General features: G+C 41.6%; 1 protein-coding gene across 5 annotated transcripts in view; it reads left to right on the top strand.

The window, feature by feature from the left end:
- Nucleotides 1-19,021, top strand: part of B3GNTL1 (UDP-GlcNAc:betaGal beta-1,3-N-acetylglucosaminyltransferase like 1) — a 94,359-nt gene that overhangs the window by 46,471 nt on the left and 28,867 nt on the right. For 4 of the 5 annotated variants that reach the window (XR_014164245.1, XM_081895762.1, XM_081895763.1 and 1 more), the window contains one exon: nucleotides 2,595-2,719. Coding sequence is in view for 4 of the 5 variants with exons in the window: in XM_081895762.1 (XP_081751888.1) it covers nucleotides 2,595-2,719 (125 nt within the window). In the remaining variant the exon portion in view is untranslated. Of the gene's footprint in view, nucleotides 1-2,594; nucleotides 2,720-13,987; nucleotides 14,133-19,021 lie in introns of those variants that run through there. The other variant, XM_081895764.1, reaches the window with a different exon arrangement.

The following is a 19,021-nucleotide window of genomic DNA, read 5'->3' as shown; positions in this document are numbered from 1 at the left end:
CTGTTAGACAGTGGTTCTGCTCCTTCTTCATGGGCCGTGTTCAGAAAGTGGTGGGGGGGGATGAGTGTTCAGACCCCTGGGCTCTCACTTGTGGGGTGCCTCAGGGTTCCGTTCCTCTCCCCCATGCTTTTCAACATCTACATGCAGCTGCTGGGAGACATCATTAGGGAGTTTGGGCTGGGTGTTTATCAATATGCGGATGATACCCAGCTCTACCTCTCTTTCAAATCAGAACTAGTGAAGGTGGTGAATGTCCTGTATGAGTGTCTGGAGGCAGTTGGAGGATGGATGGTGGCTAACAGATTGAGGTTGAATCCTGACAAGACAGAAGTAATGTTTTTGGGGGACAGAAGGCAGGAAGGTGTGGAGGGCTCCCTAGTCCTGAATGTGGCGACTGTGCCCCTGAAGGACCAGGTGCGCTGCCTGGGAGTCATTTTGGACTCGCAGCTGTCCCTGGAGGCACAGGTCAATTCTGTGTCCAGGGCAGCTGTTTACCAGCTCCCCCTCTACGCAGGCTGAGACCCTACATGCCTGCGGACTGTCTCACCAGAGTGGTGCATGCTCTGGTTATCTCTCACTTGGACTAACGCAATGTGCTCTATGTGGGGCTACCTTTGAAGGTGACACGGAAACTACAACTAATCCAGTACTTATGGATGTCCTGATGCATCTTTGTTAAGATTGCAATTGATAATATGCAATTGTGAATTTTTTGTTGCTGTTTGAGACTACGTATTTTGTTGACTACCGCTCAGGTGCCCTCTTTTGATTCCCAGGGCATGGTGGGTTTCAGTGTGCTGAAAGCAGCACCTTTCTAGACATTTTTTTGCCACTCCTGCCAACCTAGAACAATCTCGTCATCCGAGAGTCTGAGTGCCAAACTCACTTCCATACTTATTCAGGAATATTTTCTCTTAATTCATTGTCCCAGTTGTGTTGATATGTATACTTTTTAATGTGTCCATAGTCATAATACTATAGATTTTACTCTGTAATTGTTGTTTCCATTATTCTATCATTAGGCTTTCAAATTAGAAAAAGTAATTTTAGAAACCCAAAGTCTGGGTCCATGGCACTCCTAGATGTATGATTCAGCCTTAAATTATAGGGTAATTGCTGCGGGCACACTGACTTTTTAGAAAAGAAGCGTCTCTGCATGTATTTGGCATTAATTGGAGGCCAAGAGCAGCCAGCTGATGTTTGGAAGAAGGAGAAATGCCTGAATCAGAGTAAGAAGGCTTCATTAGAATGTTGTCTCAAAAAATGAGGAGAAGGGAGGTAATTAGATCTAGACATTTGGTGGGCACGACGACTGCCATCCATCCCACCCCAGTTGGGAACTGTAGTGTTTGCTTCATATAAGTACTGAATTCCAAGTTCTTATTTGCAGTGCCTCTGAAGAGGAACTGTAATTTCAAAATGCATTGGACCAATAAACCCTGCAGTGGGGGGAGAAATCAGCATTTCTCAAATTCAGTACCGAAGGTTCATTTAATACACATTTCTCTTAATAATCTGAAGCCAAAGGAAAATCAAGCAAAGTAACACAATGTTCTAATTATTTTAGCAATTTCATTTTGTACAGGCATTAAATGATGTGTAATAAAAAGCTAACATGCTCCTCAAATAAATATTTAGCCACCTAGCGTGTGGATAGGCATGTGGCGATTCATTTTCATTCTGATGCCACAATGCTTGAATAAATACTCCATGCCGAGTAAATCAGTTATTTATTTACATAGCACCATCACATGACAGCTTGGTAACCGAGAGTGGGATGAGAAACAAACAATATTTTGAGAACATTTGACAATTATACGGGCTGTTTTATAGTCTCAAGAGGCTGCAGTGTTGCTAAATTCAAACAGATGTTGTTTAGTCATCACCTTCGGTTATATGAAAACAAGAGGGCAGGGTTTTGAAATGGTTGTGTGGCTTAATTTGCAGCAGGATGGTACTGGGGCATGCCCATAGACCTACCCATTGAAATGGACTCTCTCATCCTGAAGCGATATTGCACATTTGGGAGACTATAGACATCCTCTCCCCACTTTGCTAAAATACTACTTTCATGGCAAAGGGATGTTTCTGATCAGATCTCTCTTTCTCATTCTCAATAAGTTTTTGTGGTGAGATGCTCACTCAGCACTGTGTTGCGTGGATGTATTTGGACATGCCACCTGTTTCTTAGCAATCTTACGAGAAGCAACTGGAGATCTGGAAGGTTTGCCATTCACAGTATTTTTTTATTTTTTTTACAGGGGGCATGCAGGTGTGCTTTTGACATTGATAAAGTACAGCAAAAGGCCTATAACATTTGATCTTTGGATGTCCCGTGCAAGAGTAACGCTTTATATTAAATTAGCTTTAGGGAATGTCTCTATATATCCATTAGATAGGTGTATGCATTGGTTCGAATGTCGAGATTTTTTTAGATGTCATTGAACACAATCACATAATATATCACACAGGATTCTTACTCCACTTTCCTTGGAGTAAACCCTATTAAATTCAATACAACTTGCTTGGTATGGTTACACTTGTACTATTACCTGCTTTTGATCTGGAAAAAAATGTGGTGTTTTTCCCCCCAGGGCACCCCAGAAGACCTGCTGTTCTTTTATGAACATCTCCGAAAAGGTGGTGGAGTCTTTCGAGTCAACCAGCGCCTCCTTCTGTACCGTTACCATCCACAGGCGGCAACTCATTCAGTTCTAGAGTAAGATATGTTCCGTATCAAAGTGCTTGTAGTTTTGGATGACATTGGTGGGTGGGGAATCCTTCCCCAACAAAAAATGCATGTGGGTTCGTATATATTTGATCATTTGTCTGTATTCCCAAGCCATTTGCAAGCATATGTGACTTGAGAATGTTGGCCTTTTAAGGCTACTTTCTTTTATTTCCTTATAAGCTATGCACCCTTATGTCTCAATACATCGTGGATTTGGATAACTAATTTTTCAGTGGTCCTGTGATTTGGTTCTGGTATTGCTTTGGCTTAGGCAAATCTGTTATTCAAAGTTTGAAACCCTGGAATGCAAGGCCACACTGTTTAGGGGTTTTTGTTGCGGGTTGGGTGGGGGGTGAGGGTCATTGTTGCGGCTGCTGCTGCTTTTTTGTATTTTTATTTTATTTCTTGTGATTTATGTAGAAATTGTTCAGTTTGGTTGGTTTTTAGTGTTTATTGTTTATGACAACTTTTGTTATGCTGTAGTTACATTTTTTTTAACGTAAGCTGCCTTGAGCATGGTTTGAACTGCGGAAAGGGTGGCATACAAATTAAATTATGTATGTATATATGTATACTGCTTATTGAGCTAAATGTGTAGTATGCAGCTATGTCTGTGTTTTTTTTCTTTATTAAATTATAAGCCTGTGTGGAGAGGGGAGGAATTGTCATCCAGACCACATTGTGCAGGGAAAGGTTTATTTTTTCTTTACCCATCCATGATCAGGAGAAAAATGCCTCACTCACCCGGGCCCAACATTGAGGGTGGGGAATAAATCTCCCCTTGTCACTCATTTGATTACAGGCTCAGGAGGGAGTGAGGGTTTTCTTCTGATAGCATCTGGGGAGGAAAGGAATAAGTTTTTCCTCTTCCATGTTGCCATGATAATCTCTTGCCCCTTTGAGCCTGAATATTAAATGAAGGGGGAAAGAGACATTGTTGCTTGCTACACAATTAAAATAACATCTACTTTGACTCTCACTCTCACGATGAATTCCTTTTCACTCTGCAGTCATGTATTGATCTCAGTATTTTGGATTTGGGACACAGGATTGTTGTTGTTTAGTCGTTTAGTCGTGTCCGACTCTTTGTGACTCCATGGACCAGAGCACGCCAGGCACTCCTGTCTTCCACTGCCTCCCACAGTTTGGTCAAACTCATGCTGGTAGCTTTGAGAACACTGTCCAACCATCTCGTCCTCTGTCATCCCCTTCTCCTTGTGCCCTCAATCTTTTCCAACATCAATGTCTTTTCCAGGGAGTCTTTTCTTCTCCTGAGGTGGCCAAATTATTGGAGCCTCAGCTTCAGGATCTGTCCTTCCAGTGAGCACTCAGGGCTGATTTCCTTAAGAAATTCCTTCATGGATCACTGCCTTGTCGTGGCAAAGGGGCTTGAATAACTCAGAGAAGCTATGAGTCACCCAAGAGGGACACAGGATAAATTTAAATTTTTTCAAATTTGAATCCTTCTTGTCAAACATGCCTATTAAAAGTGCAGGTTTGAATTGGCCCTACAATAACTTTTGAACTGATTCCTTCTTTGGTTGGGGTGCTTTCATTGTCTCTCTCTCTTTCCTGCCTGGTACCCTCCAGATGTATAATTTCAGACTATAACTCCCACCAACCCCAGCTAGCACTGTCATAGTAATCCAAAACATCTGGAAAGCACAAAGTTGAGGAAGGCTGTCTTGGAATGTATAGTATAGGCATTCTGTGTCCCTCTAGGTAGGGCTGGGGTTAGGGTAGGGCTGTTTTCAGTTATATGAACTAAGACAGGGTTTCCCAAACTTAGGTCTCCAGCTGTTGTTGGACTTACAACTCCCATAATTTCTAGCTAGCAGGACCAGTGGTCAGGGATGATGGGAATTGATGAGACCCAAGTTTGGGAAATTAAGGAGATGGCTTAATAGGGTAGAAAAAGACCCTACCTTTTAGAAGCTTTAGCTCAGTCAAGCTGAGGAGCATCTCTGACTTTGGTCACACAAGCTCATGGACTGTCCATTTCTCTTGCTCCTAAAGCTTTGCTGTTTCCAAGCTCTGTTCCTTGAAGCCTTAAAGAACCAGCCGTTGGGGATTTTATGGAGCTTCCACAATCTGTGCCCAGGGCTTGAATAAAAAACATAAAAACAGCTCAGCTTTTGTGCCATTTGCTTGATGAAACTTTCCCCCTAAACCAACATGATATGAAAACAGAAACTTGCAAAAGGGGGGGGGCTCAGCATTTAGTGGGGTTCTGTTAATGTAGAGGTTGCTCAGCACACAGTTATGTGAGGTTTGAATCATGAGCTTCAACTGCATTAGCAGCATAATAAAATATCTGTCTGTTTATTTAATGTAAAGCTGTTTTATCTCAAAGGTGCTGAGAAGCATACCCCAGTATATGTAATATTTTCCATTAAAAAAGGGGGGGGGGAGATTTTGTTCAGAATGATGATTGCTTCACAGCAGTGATTCTGAGATCTGCTTGCAGTTGTGCTTGTGGAAGTAGCTATATGGAAGTAGCTAGTTGTTGCATGGAATGAGATGGTTAAATAGCGTAAATAAATGATTTTGTAGGGATGTGTTTGATTCAATAGCTTTCGATATGAAGACATTGGAACCACATAATGAATGCAATGTAGATGAAGAACTATGAAAGTATTTCCCTTTTATTACTAGCTACATGATGGAACTATATTTTTGATAGTTTATTAGACTTTTCCTAACCCTGTATTTCGACATGTCAAGCTTTTTGGAAGCGCATTGCTAGTTGCTGTGGCATTTAAAAAAATGTATTTTTGGAAGGGAATTTGTTCCGAATTAACAGCAAGCTGTTACTGATTCCATTTTGCAAGGTTGTGTGGGTCAGACTCCTCTGGAATACGGCATACGTGGAGAATGTGGAAATGTCATAGAGCTGCTTCTGATGGGGTATTTGGACTGCCAGCTAAGAAGCTTCAAGTTACCTGATATGTTTACATGCATGTGTATGTAATCCAGATTAATCTCAGTTACGAAGTGGGATCAGTAGAAAGTTACGAAGTCAGGTCAGAAATGAAATTGCCAGACAAAATGGAATTTTGTCATTCCAACTTACCTAGAATTCGACAATGGAGTCGTCACCAACTTTGATAGCTTTATAAGAGCGAGTTAGACAAATGAATAGAAGATACAGTGGTACCTTGGGTTACATGTGCTTCAGGTTACAGACTCCGCTAACTCAGAAATAGTACCTCAGGTTAATAACTTTGCTTCAGGATGAGAACAGAAATTGCACTCTGGCGGCGCAATGGCAGCAGGATGCCCCATTAGCTAAAGTGGTACTTCAGGTTAAGAACAGTTTCAGGTTAAGAACGGTGCTCCGGAACAAATTAAGTACTTATCCCGGGGTACCACTGTAAGACTAGACTCTAGCATCCTAGGCTCTTGTGTCCTGTTTATGGGCTTCTCACTGGCATCTGGTTGATTGCCGTGAGACCAGGATGCTAGGCTAGATGGTCTGATCCAGCAGGGCTCTTATTTTTCTTAATTTGTTAAGGGGAAAATCCAGGGAAACCCACTTAGGTCTTCTTAAAGTACAAACAAGGATTCTAAGTCTCTTTCCAGCAGTTCTTTGAGGAGCTGCTGTTCTTTAATCTCTCCTAGGGAGAATCAGATTTCAGTGGCACTTGAAGACTGGGATTTTGAATCATCTTCTTATTACTTTAGGTGAAACCAGCTGGAGTGGAGTCTGAAGACAGAAAATGGGTTGGAAACTACTGCTCAGGAAGGGCCCGACACCATGTATTTGGAGGCAGCAGTGTCTCTGAATATCAGTTACTCTTGAGCTCGAATCTTGCTTGCTGCTTTCCCCCAGGCATCTGGTTGGGAATCACTGTGAGAACAATATGGTGGACTAGATTGGCCATTGGCCTGATCCAACAGGCTCCTCTTATGTTCTTTTTGATAATAATTTTAAAAAGACAAGTGGGGGGGGGGGCTGGATGACCACAAAAAATTCTATGAGAGCAAAGAGGAAAACATTACCAAAAAAACATTTTTTTAAAAAAGAAGAAGCAGCATTTTTTAAAAATAATGGCAAATTTGGGGGTGCGGACTTGAAGGGCTATTAAAAAAAAACTTTTGGCATCATTGTGTCACAGTGAGATGGCATATGAGAACTGTCAGTAAAAATAAATATAAATTTTGTGTTTGGTTTTTTAAATGGAAAATTTGGGGAGCCCTAAACAAGTATTTTGGTATCATAGCATCATACCCATAGAAACGGGGGAGAGGTGGGATAAAAAGGGGACAAATTTAGAGGGTCCACAAAAAATTTACCCTCCCCAATATAGATGCATAAAGATATGTAATGAAAGGTAGATACAGTGGTACCTCGGGTTAATAACTTAATTCGTTCTGAAGGTCCGTTCATAGCCTGAAACTGTTCTTAACCTGAAGCACTACTTTAGCCAATGGAGCCTCCCACTGCCGCCGCGCCACCGGAGCATGATTTCTGTTCTCATCCAGAAGCAAAGTTCTTAACCTGAGGTACTATTTCTGGGTTAGTGGAGTCTGTAACCTGAAGCGTCTGTAACCCGAGGTACCACTGTATAATTGCAGATAATTTGGCTGAAAGTGTAGTTAAGACAAAGTTTGTGACTCGTAATACCCGTAGCTTACAGCCAGAGTTGAAGAAATAAATCTTTGTGAAACTAAAGAACATGATTTGTTTAAAGAAAGGTGTGTCAGTTAATCTTTTCAGCAAAGGTAGCAATCAAGTCTAGATCTTCAGTGTACTGATCACAGTTTGTCAAAGCCCCCATGCCCTACAGGCAGAAACTGCGTAGTATTTGCCTTATTTTGCAACTCTCATTACAGCGAAAAAATGAAGTTCATGTCTGATTGGCTAGTGGGAGTTCTGAACAGTTTGGTGACGTCTAAATTTTAGAATTAATTACTGCTTCTCCCACCACCCCATGAGTAATTCCCACAATTAATTTACCCTACAGAATAGATTGCTGGAAGGCAAAAGGAATCTGTGAAGTAGGAAACAGTCTCACTCCCATCGTCTTCTATGCTTAGAAGCATGGGAATACATTATCAAATGACATGTTCTCCGTGTTTATAGAATCTGAATCCTGGTGTGCTTAGAAACAATTTGACGATAGTAGCAACTTGTTCATATCTTATTAAATATATAATGGTTATCCGTTTTAATGTTTCGCCTGCGGTTGTGACTATGCTACAATATATTTTAACATTTACACAATAGAAAAGAAAGTTAAAATTTGTCAAGAAGCTTTGCATTGTTAAGCTCCTCTCCATAAAGCTCATATTGAGTTATCCATTAGGCCAAAGTAGTTGAAGGACAGTCAGTGGTTTTCACTATTACGTTAACTGTTTTTCTATAGAAGAAGGCTCTGTGTGAAACAGATAGAAGCCTAGTAGAAGAATTTGTCTTGAGTTTAATTCTGAATTACTAGAATCAGATTCATTGCTAACAAGATCAGATGAAATTTGGGGGGGGGGAGCACTTTCAGGAAAGGGCAGAAATAGTAAAAACAAAGCAAAATTCTTGTTCATTGGGAATGTGAGATAAAGCGTCTCAATTTGGCACTCCTTGAGCCTTGGATTCATGTTGCTTCTGGCTATGAAATAGTAGTTAATGTGAAGACTGAAATGAACCAGTGAGAATCTTTTGTGGGAGGTGGCTTCTTATGTAACTTTTAAGAACTGCTTTTAGTTTCATTTGTTTCGGGCGGTTTCTTTAATTGCTCTTTGCAAGTTGCTGCATCTCCTTTGCACCTGCCTTGGCGCTGGGAGTCTGGGAAAGTGGCATTCCCTTATCCCCCAAGGCAGGAATCCCAGCTACTGGCCCTGGGAACGGCCCAGCGTACAAGGCAACCTAGGTGAACCGGAAACCTAAAGGGGAAAAACCCAAAAAACCCATCTCTCTTTTGACACTCCTTAAGCTACATGTTTTTTTAAAAATCTATATTAGTAACATTAACTTGTGTTCATTACAGGTTTTCACAAAGCCCACACCTGTAATAATCATATAATTAGCCTGAAGGCACAGTCACACACTTCTCTGCATGAACCCAACATCCACCCACTGCTTGTCCTTATGACACAACCTGAAGCTATGAAAATATTCCCAAGGTAAAGTTCTATGATGTAGACTTTCTGATTTAACTCTCCCACAAAGGGGTGTGTAGGAGCCGGAGTGGCAATTCGCTACCTGCATGAGGGCCAAGCTCACTGTTATAGTAATAATGCATGTACAATGGAATGCTAAGCTGCTTGGCTGCTGCTTTCTCAACTCCCTAACCATGCAAACTAAAACATCATTTTGCTGTAAAATTCACCCCTGCTAAAAGGAAGGCCTTTTCTTTCATTTTAGAAGGGGATTTGAATGCAAAACCCTTCCTGATTCAGGAGAGGATTCACATTGGAATCTTGCTAAAATGATGGGCTTCCAACAACCAGCACCATTCTTTGAACCGTCAAAAACTGCTGGTTCAAAAATTCAGTGGAAGAATTTTGCTCAGTGGGGCGCAATATTCTTCCTTCTGATTCAGGGCAATTTTTCTTCCTCTCACTATGTATTTCCAAATGACACAGACCGCAATGTTTGGTAGCTTTCTGCACCCCTGTTGCCTTCTGCTCACACAACGTTGGATGAAACCCCCTTTTCCCCCATGACAACAACTTGTGGTTTCTAGCCCAGAATTTAGTAGTAGTAGTTTTGTGGGTGTTTTTTTACTGCTGTGCTTTAGGTTTGATTTGCAAGAACAGAACATAAATCTAAAGATATTTGGCTTGATTCTGTGATCTGTTTTTGTACCAGGCCAATATTTTAAATAGTTTTACTAAGACTTGTTGAATCATAGTCATTGGACCTATTTTTATTCAATCAAGGGGCTGGAAAATGTGGTGAACATGTGTGCGGAGAATGTGCTGGCTGAGAAGTAGAGAGTATCTTAGTTCTATAACTTACTTTAATGAAAATATAATTGGCACTGCATCAGCACAATTCTTACATATCAAACCATTCTATATTTAATAGATCACAAATGGACCCATCAGCCCTAGTCCTTGGTTTTCATAGCTGCTTGGGAATCCAGCCTTGGTATGAGTCTGGATTTGGTGGCTGACGGATATTGTAATACAACGAGGCAACCATTCAGAAAGATTTTTAGCTAGCTGGATTACTGCTTCGCTTCCAGTCGTTCTTTAAAGTTTTGCTCGGCATTCTGTTTTGTCTCTTGTGTGTGAACATGTAGAAATGCTTTTTATGCCTCGTATTCTAGTTCAGAAGCACTGATGATAAAAAAAGAGTCTATTTCTTTTCGCTTATAGATAATCAGGATTGCTGGCTTTCTACCTCACTGCTCACAAATTTTGGCCACAATCTAACAACAGACAGTGCTTACGTCTATTGATCCCAGTGTCTTTAGAACATTTAACTCTGTCTTAGATTGTGGTCTTTATTGTCTGTAGCTAGTTTTTAGTTTATGTATGTTTTTAGTTCTGTACTGTACTTTGATCTTACATTTGATGCACATATTCTTGGGGTCGTTCTGAGGGAGGAAGTTTTATAAATAAATACATAAAATTATTATGTGAAAAAGCAACCGGATGCCTACTGCTGAATGATTTACAGCTGTTATATGAGGGGATATCTGCATTAAAGATCTGAACCAGTCTGAAACTGGTTTATATGCTATAGCTTTCCCCAAAGAATTGTGGGCATTGTAGTTTGGGGTGTGTGCAAAAACCTCTTTTGAAGGGTTTCACAGCTTCCCAGAAACCTTCATAGAACAGGGAACCCCTTCATAGAACCTCTTGTTTTTTGGTTGGGAGATAATGTGTTGAATTGGCTTTGGAACTGGCTCAAAAAAGTGGCATATATAGAATCCTAGATTTGGAAGGGACTCAGAGGGTCATCTGGTCCAACCCTCTGCTGTTAAGATTCCTGTTCCATGATTGCAGTCATGAGATTGTTGTCTATCACATGATGTTTTGACTCCACAGAGTGGGAAGTGACGGAGACAGGATGTTTGTGTTACTGTGTTCCGTGAAGTGGGACTATTGTCCTTTGTTCTTTTTCTCTTTGCTGTCTGATGCTAGAGAGAGAGGGAGCCATGTTGCAGTGCTCCGTGTGTGTTTATATGTAAATAAAGTAGATCAGCCAAAATGCTGAGTTGCTGAGTTCTGTTACGCAAGCTGCGAAGACTCTGCGGATCCCTAAGTGTGCCGATGTCTGTTGACATCGGTCACTGTGTTGTTCGGACAGAAGAAAGCTTTTGAAGTTCCCGAACAGACGACCAGGAGGGGGAGAACATGCCAGTTGGGCATGTGTCTCTGCCAGGGTCCTACTCGAGTGGAGGACGAGCTCCTGACAACTGCAATGCAGGCATCTTTTGCCCAATGTGGGTCTCAGAATCACAATTCTGAGATTAAGAGTCTCATGCTCTACCAACTAACTGAGCTATAGGTTTGCTGTCTATTTGTATTTTCTATAGTTGTTCTCATAATTTTTCTGAAGCTGATGGAAGACATCCAAGTTTATTTGGGCACATAACTTTCCTCCCAGATTTCATACTTACTATGGAAGAGTTCTCGAAATAGGAACAAACAGATTTCAGCAGGCACAAAGTGCTACAGCAAGTATGCTTTCAACAAGAAGACCAGGGAGGACTGTTTGGTAAAAAAACAGCATGTTGTAATTTTTTGTTTCCTATACCCATTATGCAAGCTGAAATCTGATGTGTGAGGCTACATGGTGACCACTAGGCATTTGAGACCTGTCTTTCAACTACATCTTCAGTATCCATTGGTGACTGCATACACATTATTAAGCTAGTCCTTTTGTTCCACTGATGTGCTGAGTGGCAGTCCTACCTGTAAATCTACTCACAGTTCTCTCCAGTCACAGGGAGAGGAGCTAGCAGTTGTTGCACTTGGTTACCACAACAAGAGCTAATCCTTTATAGCCCTTGATTTTAGTTTGTCACTTTTTTGGCAAAAGTAAATGTTTTCATCCTTCAGATAGGCTTTAAATTCTCGTAGCTTTAGATTTTTAAGTGCAGAAAATTATTAGGGTATTTTTATGACTGCTTTGATTTTGGGAGTGTTGTGTTTGTGTTTGTGTATTTTTAAAAGGCAGAACTGGCTCCTTTTAAGGACCTAGAAGAAGGTTCTAGAGTTTCCACTACTGTCTAATCTTGGAATGTCGTGCAACATTTGTTAACTTGTGCATTAATTTTTTCCCCCTTCTGGGAATCGTGTATCCTATAAAAACTGATTAACAGACATCTGTCGACAAATGCCAGCAGCAGCTAAGCTCCAAATCAGAAGATCTTGTAACTTTGCGGTTATTATTTAAGAGATTTTTTGCATCAAGTCCAAAATTCCATTGTTAGCTAGAGGGGCAGTAAACATTACAACCCTTGGTCTCTAGACACTGTTGAAATTTCATGTGGACTGGCTGTTCCAATTGGCTGCATTTATTTGTGAAGAGTTTCCAAGTTGTGACACCCGCCGTGGTGATGAAGTGCTAAACTGCCATAAAAGGGGCATGTTGCACTTGCAGACGCGAAGAAACAAACGTTCACTCAACTCCTGAGATCCAATTAATAATTCCCATCAGAAATCAAAACACCTTCATGCTCTACTTATTATTCCTGCCTTTACGATTTTCATGTCATAATTAGAGGGGTGTGTGAAATCTTGACTCGTAAAAACTACGCATGTATTCAGTGTTTTGCAGTTTAGAAGAATATTTCCTTAAAACAAACTTATTTCCATTAAAGCATTTCCAGAAGTTTCGAATACTTCATAGCAAAAGCACTTTCTATGGACGTAAAGAATTAACACCTGAGCTCTGCCTTGCGTGGAAGGAAGGATCCTTTAAATGACTTAACCTTGAGTACTTTCAGCATTTACATCAAAGCAATCAATATTGCTTTGTATCGAGATACCTCACACTGCGGTCCAGTTGTATTACTGTATCCAATTGTATATGTTTACATAAAATCAAAATGATTTATAATCGGGTGCAGGATTACAGGCCAGGTAATTCAGAACATTATGCTTTTTGAATAGGTGTAGATTATGATTCTAACATGTTTAAGTTTCAATGTCCCTCTTGCTAGTTCCTCTCCATGCATCTAGCCCATCACAGATTGTTTCTGTGAGTGAATTTACACCATGTTTTAGAAGTTCATTGGGTATGTCATGGACATACAGGATAACATCTGTTGGATCTTCACACCCTCGTTCTTCCTATACACAAATGGCAAAGAGCAAATGCTCTCAGACATTATTTTGAAAGGGGAGAAATGTCCCCACCACTAGTACCTCTGCAAAACATTATCTACCACATCTGCCTTGGGATATATTGCTGGCACTGCTTTATTTAATCTTGTAGATCTCACCACTGGATAGAAGGACAACTATGTACTGCTGTTGTGATCCTGTCAAAGCCCTGATTTCGCTGTGGAATAGTGAGATGGAAAGGGCCATCTACACATCACTCCTAAGCACCATCACTGGCCTTGGGGAGTCTGGTTTAAAAGCTCCTTTGCTGTGGGCAATGAGGCAGGAGTGGTGTTGGTTAGAACAGAAGTCCTGGTTCAAATCTGACTAAACAGTTGAATCTCTTCCACACATAATGTTCAACTGTCCCTTACATAGCATAGCCAGGACTAAATTCCTGGGTCCTGCTTTACTGCGCTTGGTTGGCAGGCCTGTTGAGTCACATGCCGCACTGCTCCTGCAGGATACAGATCCTTCTGTAACTCTGCAGGTGGCGAGATTCCTGAATGCGGTTATCTCACACACAAAAACCACCAAAAAACAACAACAACAAAAACTAATCGGACAGTTATGATGAGAGTGCATGACGGATCTCCTCTCCAGTTCTCCTTTCTCTGTGAACCGTCCCTCGGATCTTTCCGGGCCCCAAGCTGTTATTTGTCACTGCTCAATGTCCCACTCTTGCATCGTGGTGTTCCTCTTCTGTCGTTCGATGTATTGGTTTTTATGCTTCTGTGCTTTTATGTTTGTACATATTTTATGGGCTAATAGCCGTAAATAAATATTAGTAAGAATAAATAGAGCCATGAATGCTTTCCACGTCCCTGCCACATGGCAGTGATGGTAGCAAACAGAGCTCCCCTCTCTGCCACATCACCCAGCAGAGCTCTTTAAATCCAGATCCAGACCTGTAAGACATTTCTGAATCAGTTTGAGGAGGAAATTGCTCAGGGCTGTGCTAAATTTGCTGTCACTCTTGGTTCAGGTGTGTTGGACGTCTCTAAAGCACCATCAAATTACAACTTGTGGGAATGGTTTCAGTGGTTGCAATCCAAGGATGTGGACATGATGTTTGTAGTGGTGAGGACTGTGTGTTCATCATAGCTCATATAATCAGCAGGTGAGGCATTGGTGGTGGTGCCAACACTCGTGGCTGCCTGGTTGGTGGTGACGTATTTCATGGTGACCTATTCTGTGGTGGTTCTCCATTTGTGGAGCTCTTCCCTAGGGAGGTGCTTCTGTCTCCTTCAGTGTGGTATAGTGGTTAAGAGCGGTAGACTCGTAATCTGGTGAACCGGGTTCGCGTCTTCGCTCCTCCACATGCAGCTGCTGGGTGACCTTGGGCTAGTCACACTTCTTTGAAGTCTCTCAGCCCCACTCACCTCAAAGAGTGTTTGTTGTGGGGGAGGAAGGGAAAGGAGATTTTTAGCCGCTTTGAGACTCCCTTCGGGTAGTGATAAAGCGGGATATCAAATCCAAACTCTTCTTCTTCTATTGATTTTGCAGGGGGGGAAGCTTAAAAGCATTCATTTTTACCCATTTGATGGCTGAAAGACACCATTCCCGGCAAACCTGAGATCACTGTTTAAGAATGTTTTAAGCTGCTTTTTAGAATGTTTCAAAACTATGGGGTTTGTAGCGTTTGATCATTGTCGGCTGCCTTAGGGCCCTTTGGAGGGAAAGGTGGGATATAGCACAGTCAGTCAATCAATCAATCAATCAATCAATCAGTGTGAATCCATCTCCATTCAACGGCTGATCTGATGACAGAAGCAGCAGGAGCATGAGTGAGGCAAGCTACAAATCTAGTTTTGACTAAAACAGGTATTGTACCTTGGAGACTTGTAAAAACATGTGTTATGGGATGATCCATTGCTTCACTTGTTTGTGGTTACTTTTTACTCAGTCAGGCTCGGGCCTGCATTTGATGCAATGCATGAGGTGATTTGTGTGTGTGTTTATTGATTGTGTGGCAATCTGGCACTGATGTGGTGGGCAGGAATGAGTGATCACTCCTCACATATCATGCGCTTCCATCCTCTGCCCAGTTGCCATTTTGCGCATGAAAGCTCACAGCATAAAATCAACCAGAGAGTAGTTCCATGTTGAATGAGGCCTTTTTCAGTCTGCCTTGCATAAATTCTCTTTGCCCAAAATTGCATTTCAGTGGTTTGTATATTAACAATGTTGATAGTTACTGAATGATTTTGGAAATTCAGATAATTCATAACCAAGTGTTACGCTATTTTGCACAGGTCTTCTGCAGATTTAATAAAGGTTTAGCAGTGATTAATGACCTGGACATTCTATCCTGCCAAATTAAGATCCGAAGGAGAGGCCTTAACTGTCAAATGTGAAAGTAGGATTTCTGTTTCAGCAAACCACACATGGGTTTGTCTTTTCAGCTCTAGAGAAGTCGTTTTTTAAAGGGTTTGGCTAGCCAACAGTGCAATAATCAATCTTTCGTCCCTGGAGACCAGGCTGCTACAAATCTTACTTTAGGTGAAAAGTTGAAGAATTTGATTAGTTGGTCTCATCCCAGCTCCCCTTTTCCCACATTTAACAGTTTGGCACAAGTCGCAATCTTTTGTTATGGGAGGCCCAAATTTGAAACAGTGGGGAAATTTCTGTTCAGAATCAAAGTATCTTGACAGCAGTAAGTGTGCTAGCTTAGACACAGTCATTTTTGTATCTAGCTAGCTCTGTTGATCTTGTAGTGACAGAAGCATATTCCTCTTCGGGGTGTGCAGTGCTTCCAGTGGAGCATTTTTAAAATTATTTTTTTTAGCAAGAATTCATCTTTAGAATATACGGATTGAAGAGTCCTGTTATATCAAACCAAAGTCTATCTGATCCAGCTTTCTGTTTCTAAGTATGGCAGCCAGGTGTCTCTCTGAAGCTTACAAGGAAGGCATGAAGGCAACACCTGTCCCCTGTTGCTTGCCTCCAGTAGACCACATTCAGACAGTCCTTGGCCCTAGATCAGCTTTTGTCTTTTCTTAACCATTTGGCTGCCCTTTTCAGTATGCTTTCTATTCTACCCTGCCTCTTGGTTCCTTGAAGTTCCAAGATAGCTCACAATCATACTTCAGTAAATAATCCATCTATTTAAATGATTTTGTAAACACAAACTAAATTAATAAATGATGGTTGGTAATTGTGAGAACAGACTTAGAGTGTTTGCCCCCCCCCCCACCTCTGGATTAACTAAGAAGATGCCTAATGCAATTCTATGTAAAGGCTACTCATTTGTGGTTTCCACTGTTCAATGCATCTTACTCCTGGATAGGTGTACATAGCATTTCAGCCTAAAAGAGCATGCAAGGTTAATTCCATGATTTCCCATGTGGCCCAAAGAGATATTGAATGACAGCAAAGAACCCTTTCATTTAAACGTTTGCTTAGGGTTTACTAATTTATACAGTCGTACCTTGGAAGTTGAACGGAATCCGTTCCAGAAGTCTGTTCGACTTCCAAAGCGCGGCTTCTGATTGGTTGCAGGAAGCTCCTGCAGCCAATTGGAAGCCACAGAAGCCCTGTCGGACGTTCAGCTTCCAAAAATAGTTCGCAAACTGGGACAGTCACTTCCAGGTTTGTGGTATTTGGGAGCCAAAATGTTCAAGAACTAAGCTGTTTTCAAACCAAGGTACAACTGTATAGTCCTTCATAGGGCTGCTCTATTTAAGCACAATAGTTTGTTTCCAGTTGTGTCCATCCACTCATGGAAAGCTTTCTTTCAGCAGAGGCTTCTTTGAACAGAGAAGGAGGAAGCTCTTTTGACAGATTCTTCCTTCCCTGTAGAACTGCTTACATCAGGGGTCAGCAGACCTTTTCAGCAGGGGGCCGATCCACTGTCCCTCAGAACTTGTGGGGGGCTGAACTATAATATTTTTTTGGGGGGGGGGGGGAAATAAACGAATTCCTATTCCCCACAAATAACCCAGAGATGCATTTTAAATAAAAGGGCACATTCTACTCATGTAAACACATGCTGATTCCCAGACTGTCCGCGGGCCAGATTTAGAAGGCGATTGGGCCGAATCTGGCCCCTGGGCCTTAGTTTGCCTACCCATGGCTTACATCCTTCCCCCCTCCTCAATCTGCCCCAGAGGATTGGGGTGCTTTCTAGAATTGTGTGGGTGGTAGTGCATGGCTGCTGCAGGAGAAAGGGGAAGTATGCCAAAATCTTCTCCTCCCCACTATTGGAAATGAATTTATTCTACCTAACAATGACAGGATTATTTTTAAACATGATTTGGCAACTTAGTTAGAATATAGGGAAAGAATCCTCAGTGTAAACTAGTGTTCTGTGCTATGGTCATTTTTCTTTATGCCATACTAGGTAATAACATTCTGAAATATTACTTTTATGGTGGGAATGATTACTTAAGAAAACACTCAAAGCATGATGGAAGACAGTGAGAAATGAGCCTAATCAAAACGAGCATAAATTCTTGCAAACAGAACTGATTTTACCAAATTGTAGGGAAGGGATGGGTGGAGGGGGGAGAGAGAACTGTCTGCCCTGGGTCTGTTGAGGGTGCTTAAAATTGATAATCCTAACCTATTCTCTGCGTTTGCAGATGTTTCCTTGTTATGGTTGCAAAGCATGTGGATTCAACATTTCAAATAGGTCCAGTATTTGCTTATGTTATCTGGTGTTTATATGTGCCAAATTGGAATTTTATTTTGAAAGTGCGGACATAAAAATACACTTGGACAAAAAGACATCTGCCAGCTTGCAATAAAGCCCACATTTTAGCAATACTGTCAGGTTTACAGTGCTATTAGTTGGCTTTCACTACAATTTATTCTCTGGCTCCTATACTGTCAGTGTGCTCTTTTTGTGTGTGAAAGAGAGGGCAGGGAGAGGGAGAGACTGCTTGATTTCCATCATCTTTAAATGATCTAAAATGTGTAGGTTCAGAAGGAATATGCATCCATGAATATATATATATATATATATATATATATATATATATATATATATATATGAGAAGAAATTCAGCATAGTGCTAAGGAGATCGCTCTGGCAGCAGAAACATTCCTGCTTGCCTGCTGGAATGATCTGCCCTCTCCCACACCGTCCCACACTGTTCCAGGGGTTCTGCCCCCAAATCAGTTTGGGGGCACATGATAAGTGTATGGAAGGAGGGGGAGGAGGAGGAGGAGGAAGAAGAGGGAAAGCCCTATTGTACTAGTGCAGGGATGTCCAACAGGTCGATCGCTATCTAGTGGTAGATCCCCGGGAGTTTTGGTAGATCACGGTCGATCACTGGTTCCCTTTCCTTAGCGTTGGTTAAATTGAATCCAGCTCCTCCCCCTCCCTCCCCCCTCCCTCCATCATCTCACGATCTGCGGAAGGGAAGATGGAGTTTAGTCATTTAGTGAGTGGCTGTTCCTTTCTCTCCCCAAGAACCCCCCAAAATGGGGCTATCGCCTCCCTAAAAAAAGGTCAACAAGTTTGAACTGAACCACCCAAAAACAGAGGTAGATCACTGCCAGTTTTTAATTCTGTAAGTAGATCTTGGGAGCTGGCCGCCCCTGTGCTACTAGTGGAAGTCTTTGTGCAAGCTTCCACTAACAAGACTAGTTAGTTGGTTAGTGTATTGTTGCAGGCTGATGAAGAGTTTAGAGTTGCACTTCATATCCCAAAATGTGGTAGAACATAGAAGGCCCCTCGCACTGCACCACAGCCTCAACCCATCATTCACACTCTCCCTCTCACATGCGTGCGTGTGCACACACAGACACAGACACACAGTATATGCATACACACCAAACCACCACCATCACAAAACTGTCTATCTGTGTTTGTTCCTCTGTCATATTTATTCCATTACGACTGTGTTATCCTTTCACTTCTTGAACACATATTTAATAGACTAAGAACCGTGTCTTCCATTTGATAACACAATATAGGGAGCAACAACTGAGGACGGAAGGGAAGTGCGATTCGGGGGTGAAAGGAAATTTAGCTCTAAGGCCCTTTGTGATTATCAGTTCTTA

The sequence above is a fragment of the Podarcis melisellensis genome (genome assembly GCF_964234715.1).
Source record: "Podarcis melisellensis genome assembly, chromosome: 2".
Lineage (NCBI taxonomy): Eukaryota > Metazoa > Chordata > Lepidosauria > Squamata > Lacertidae > Podarcis > Podarcis melisellensis.
The sequence above is the reverse complement of the archived record's forward strand: the minus strand, read 5'-3'. Positions and strand labels throughout refer to the sequence as shown.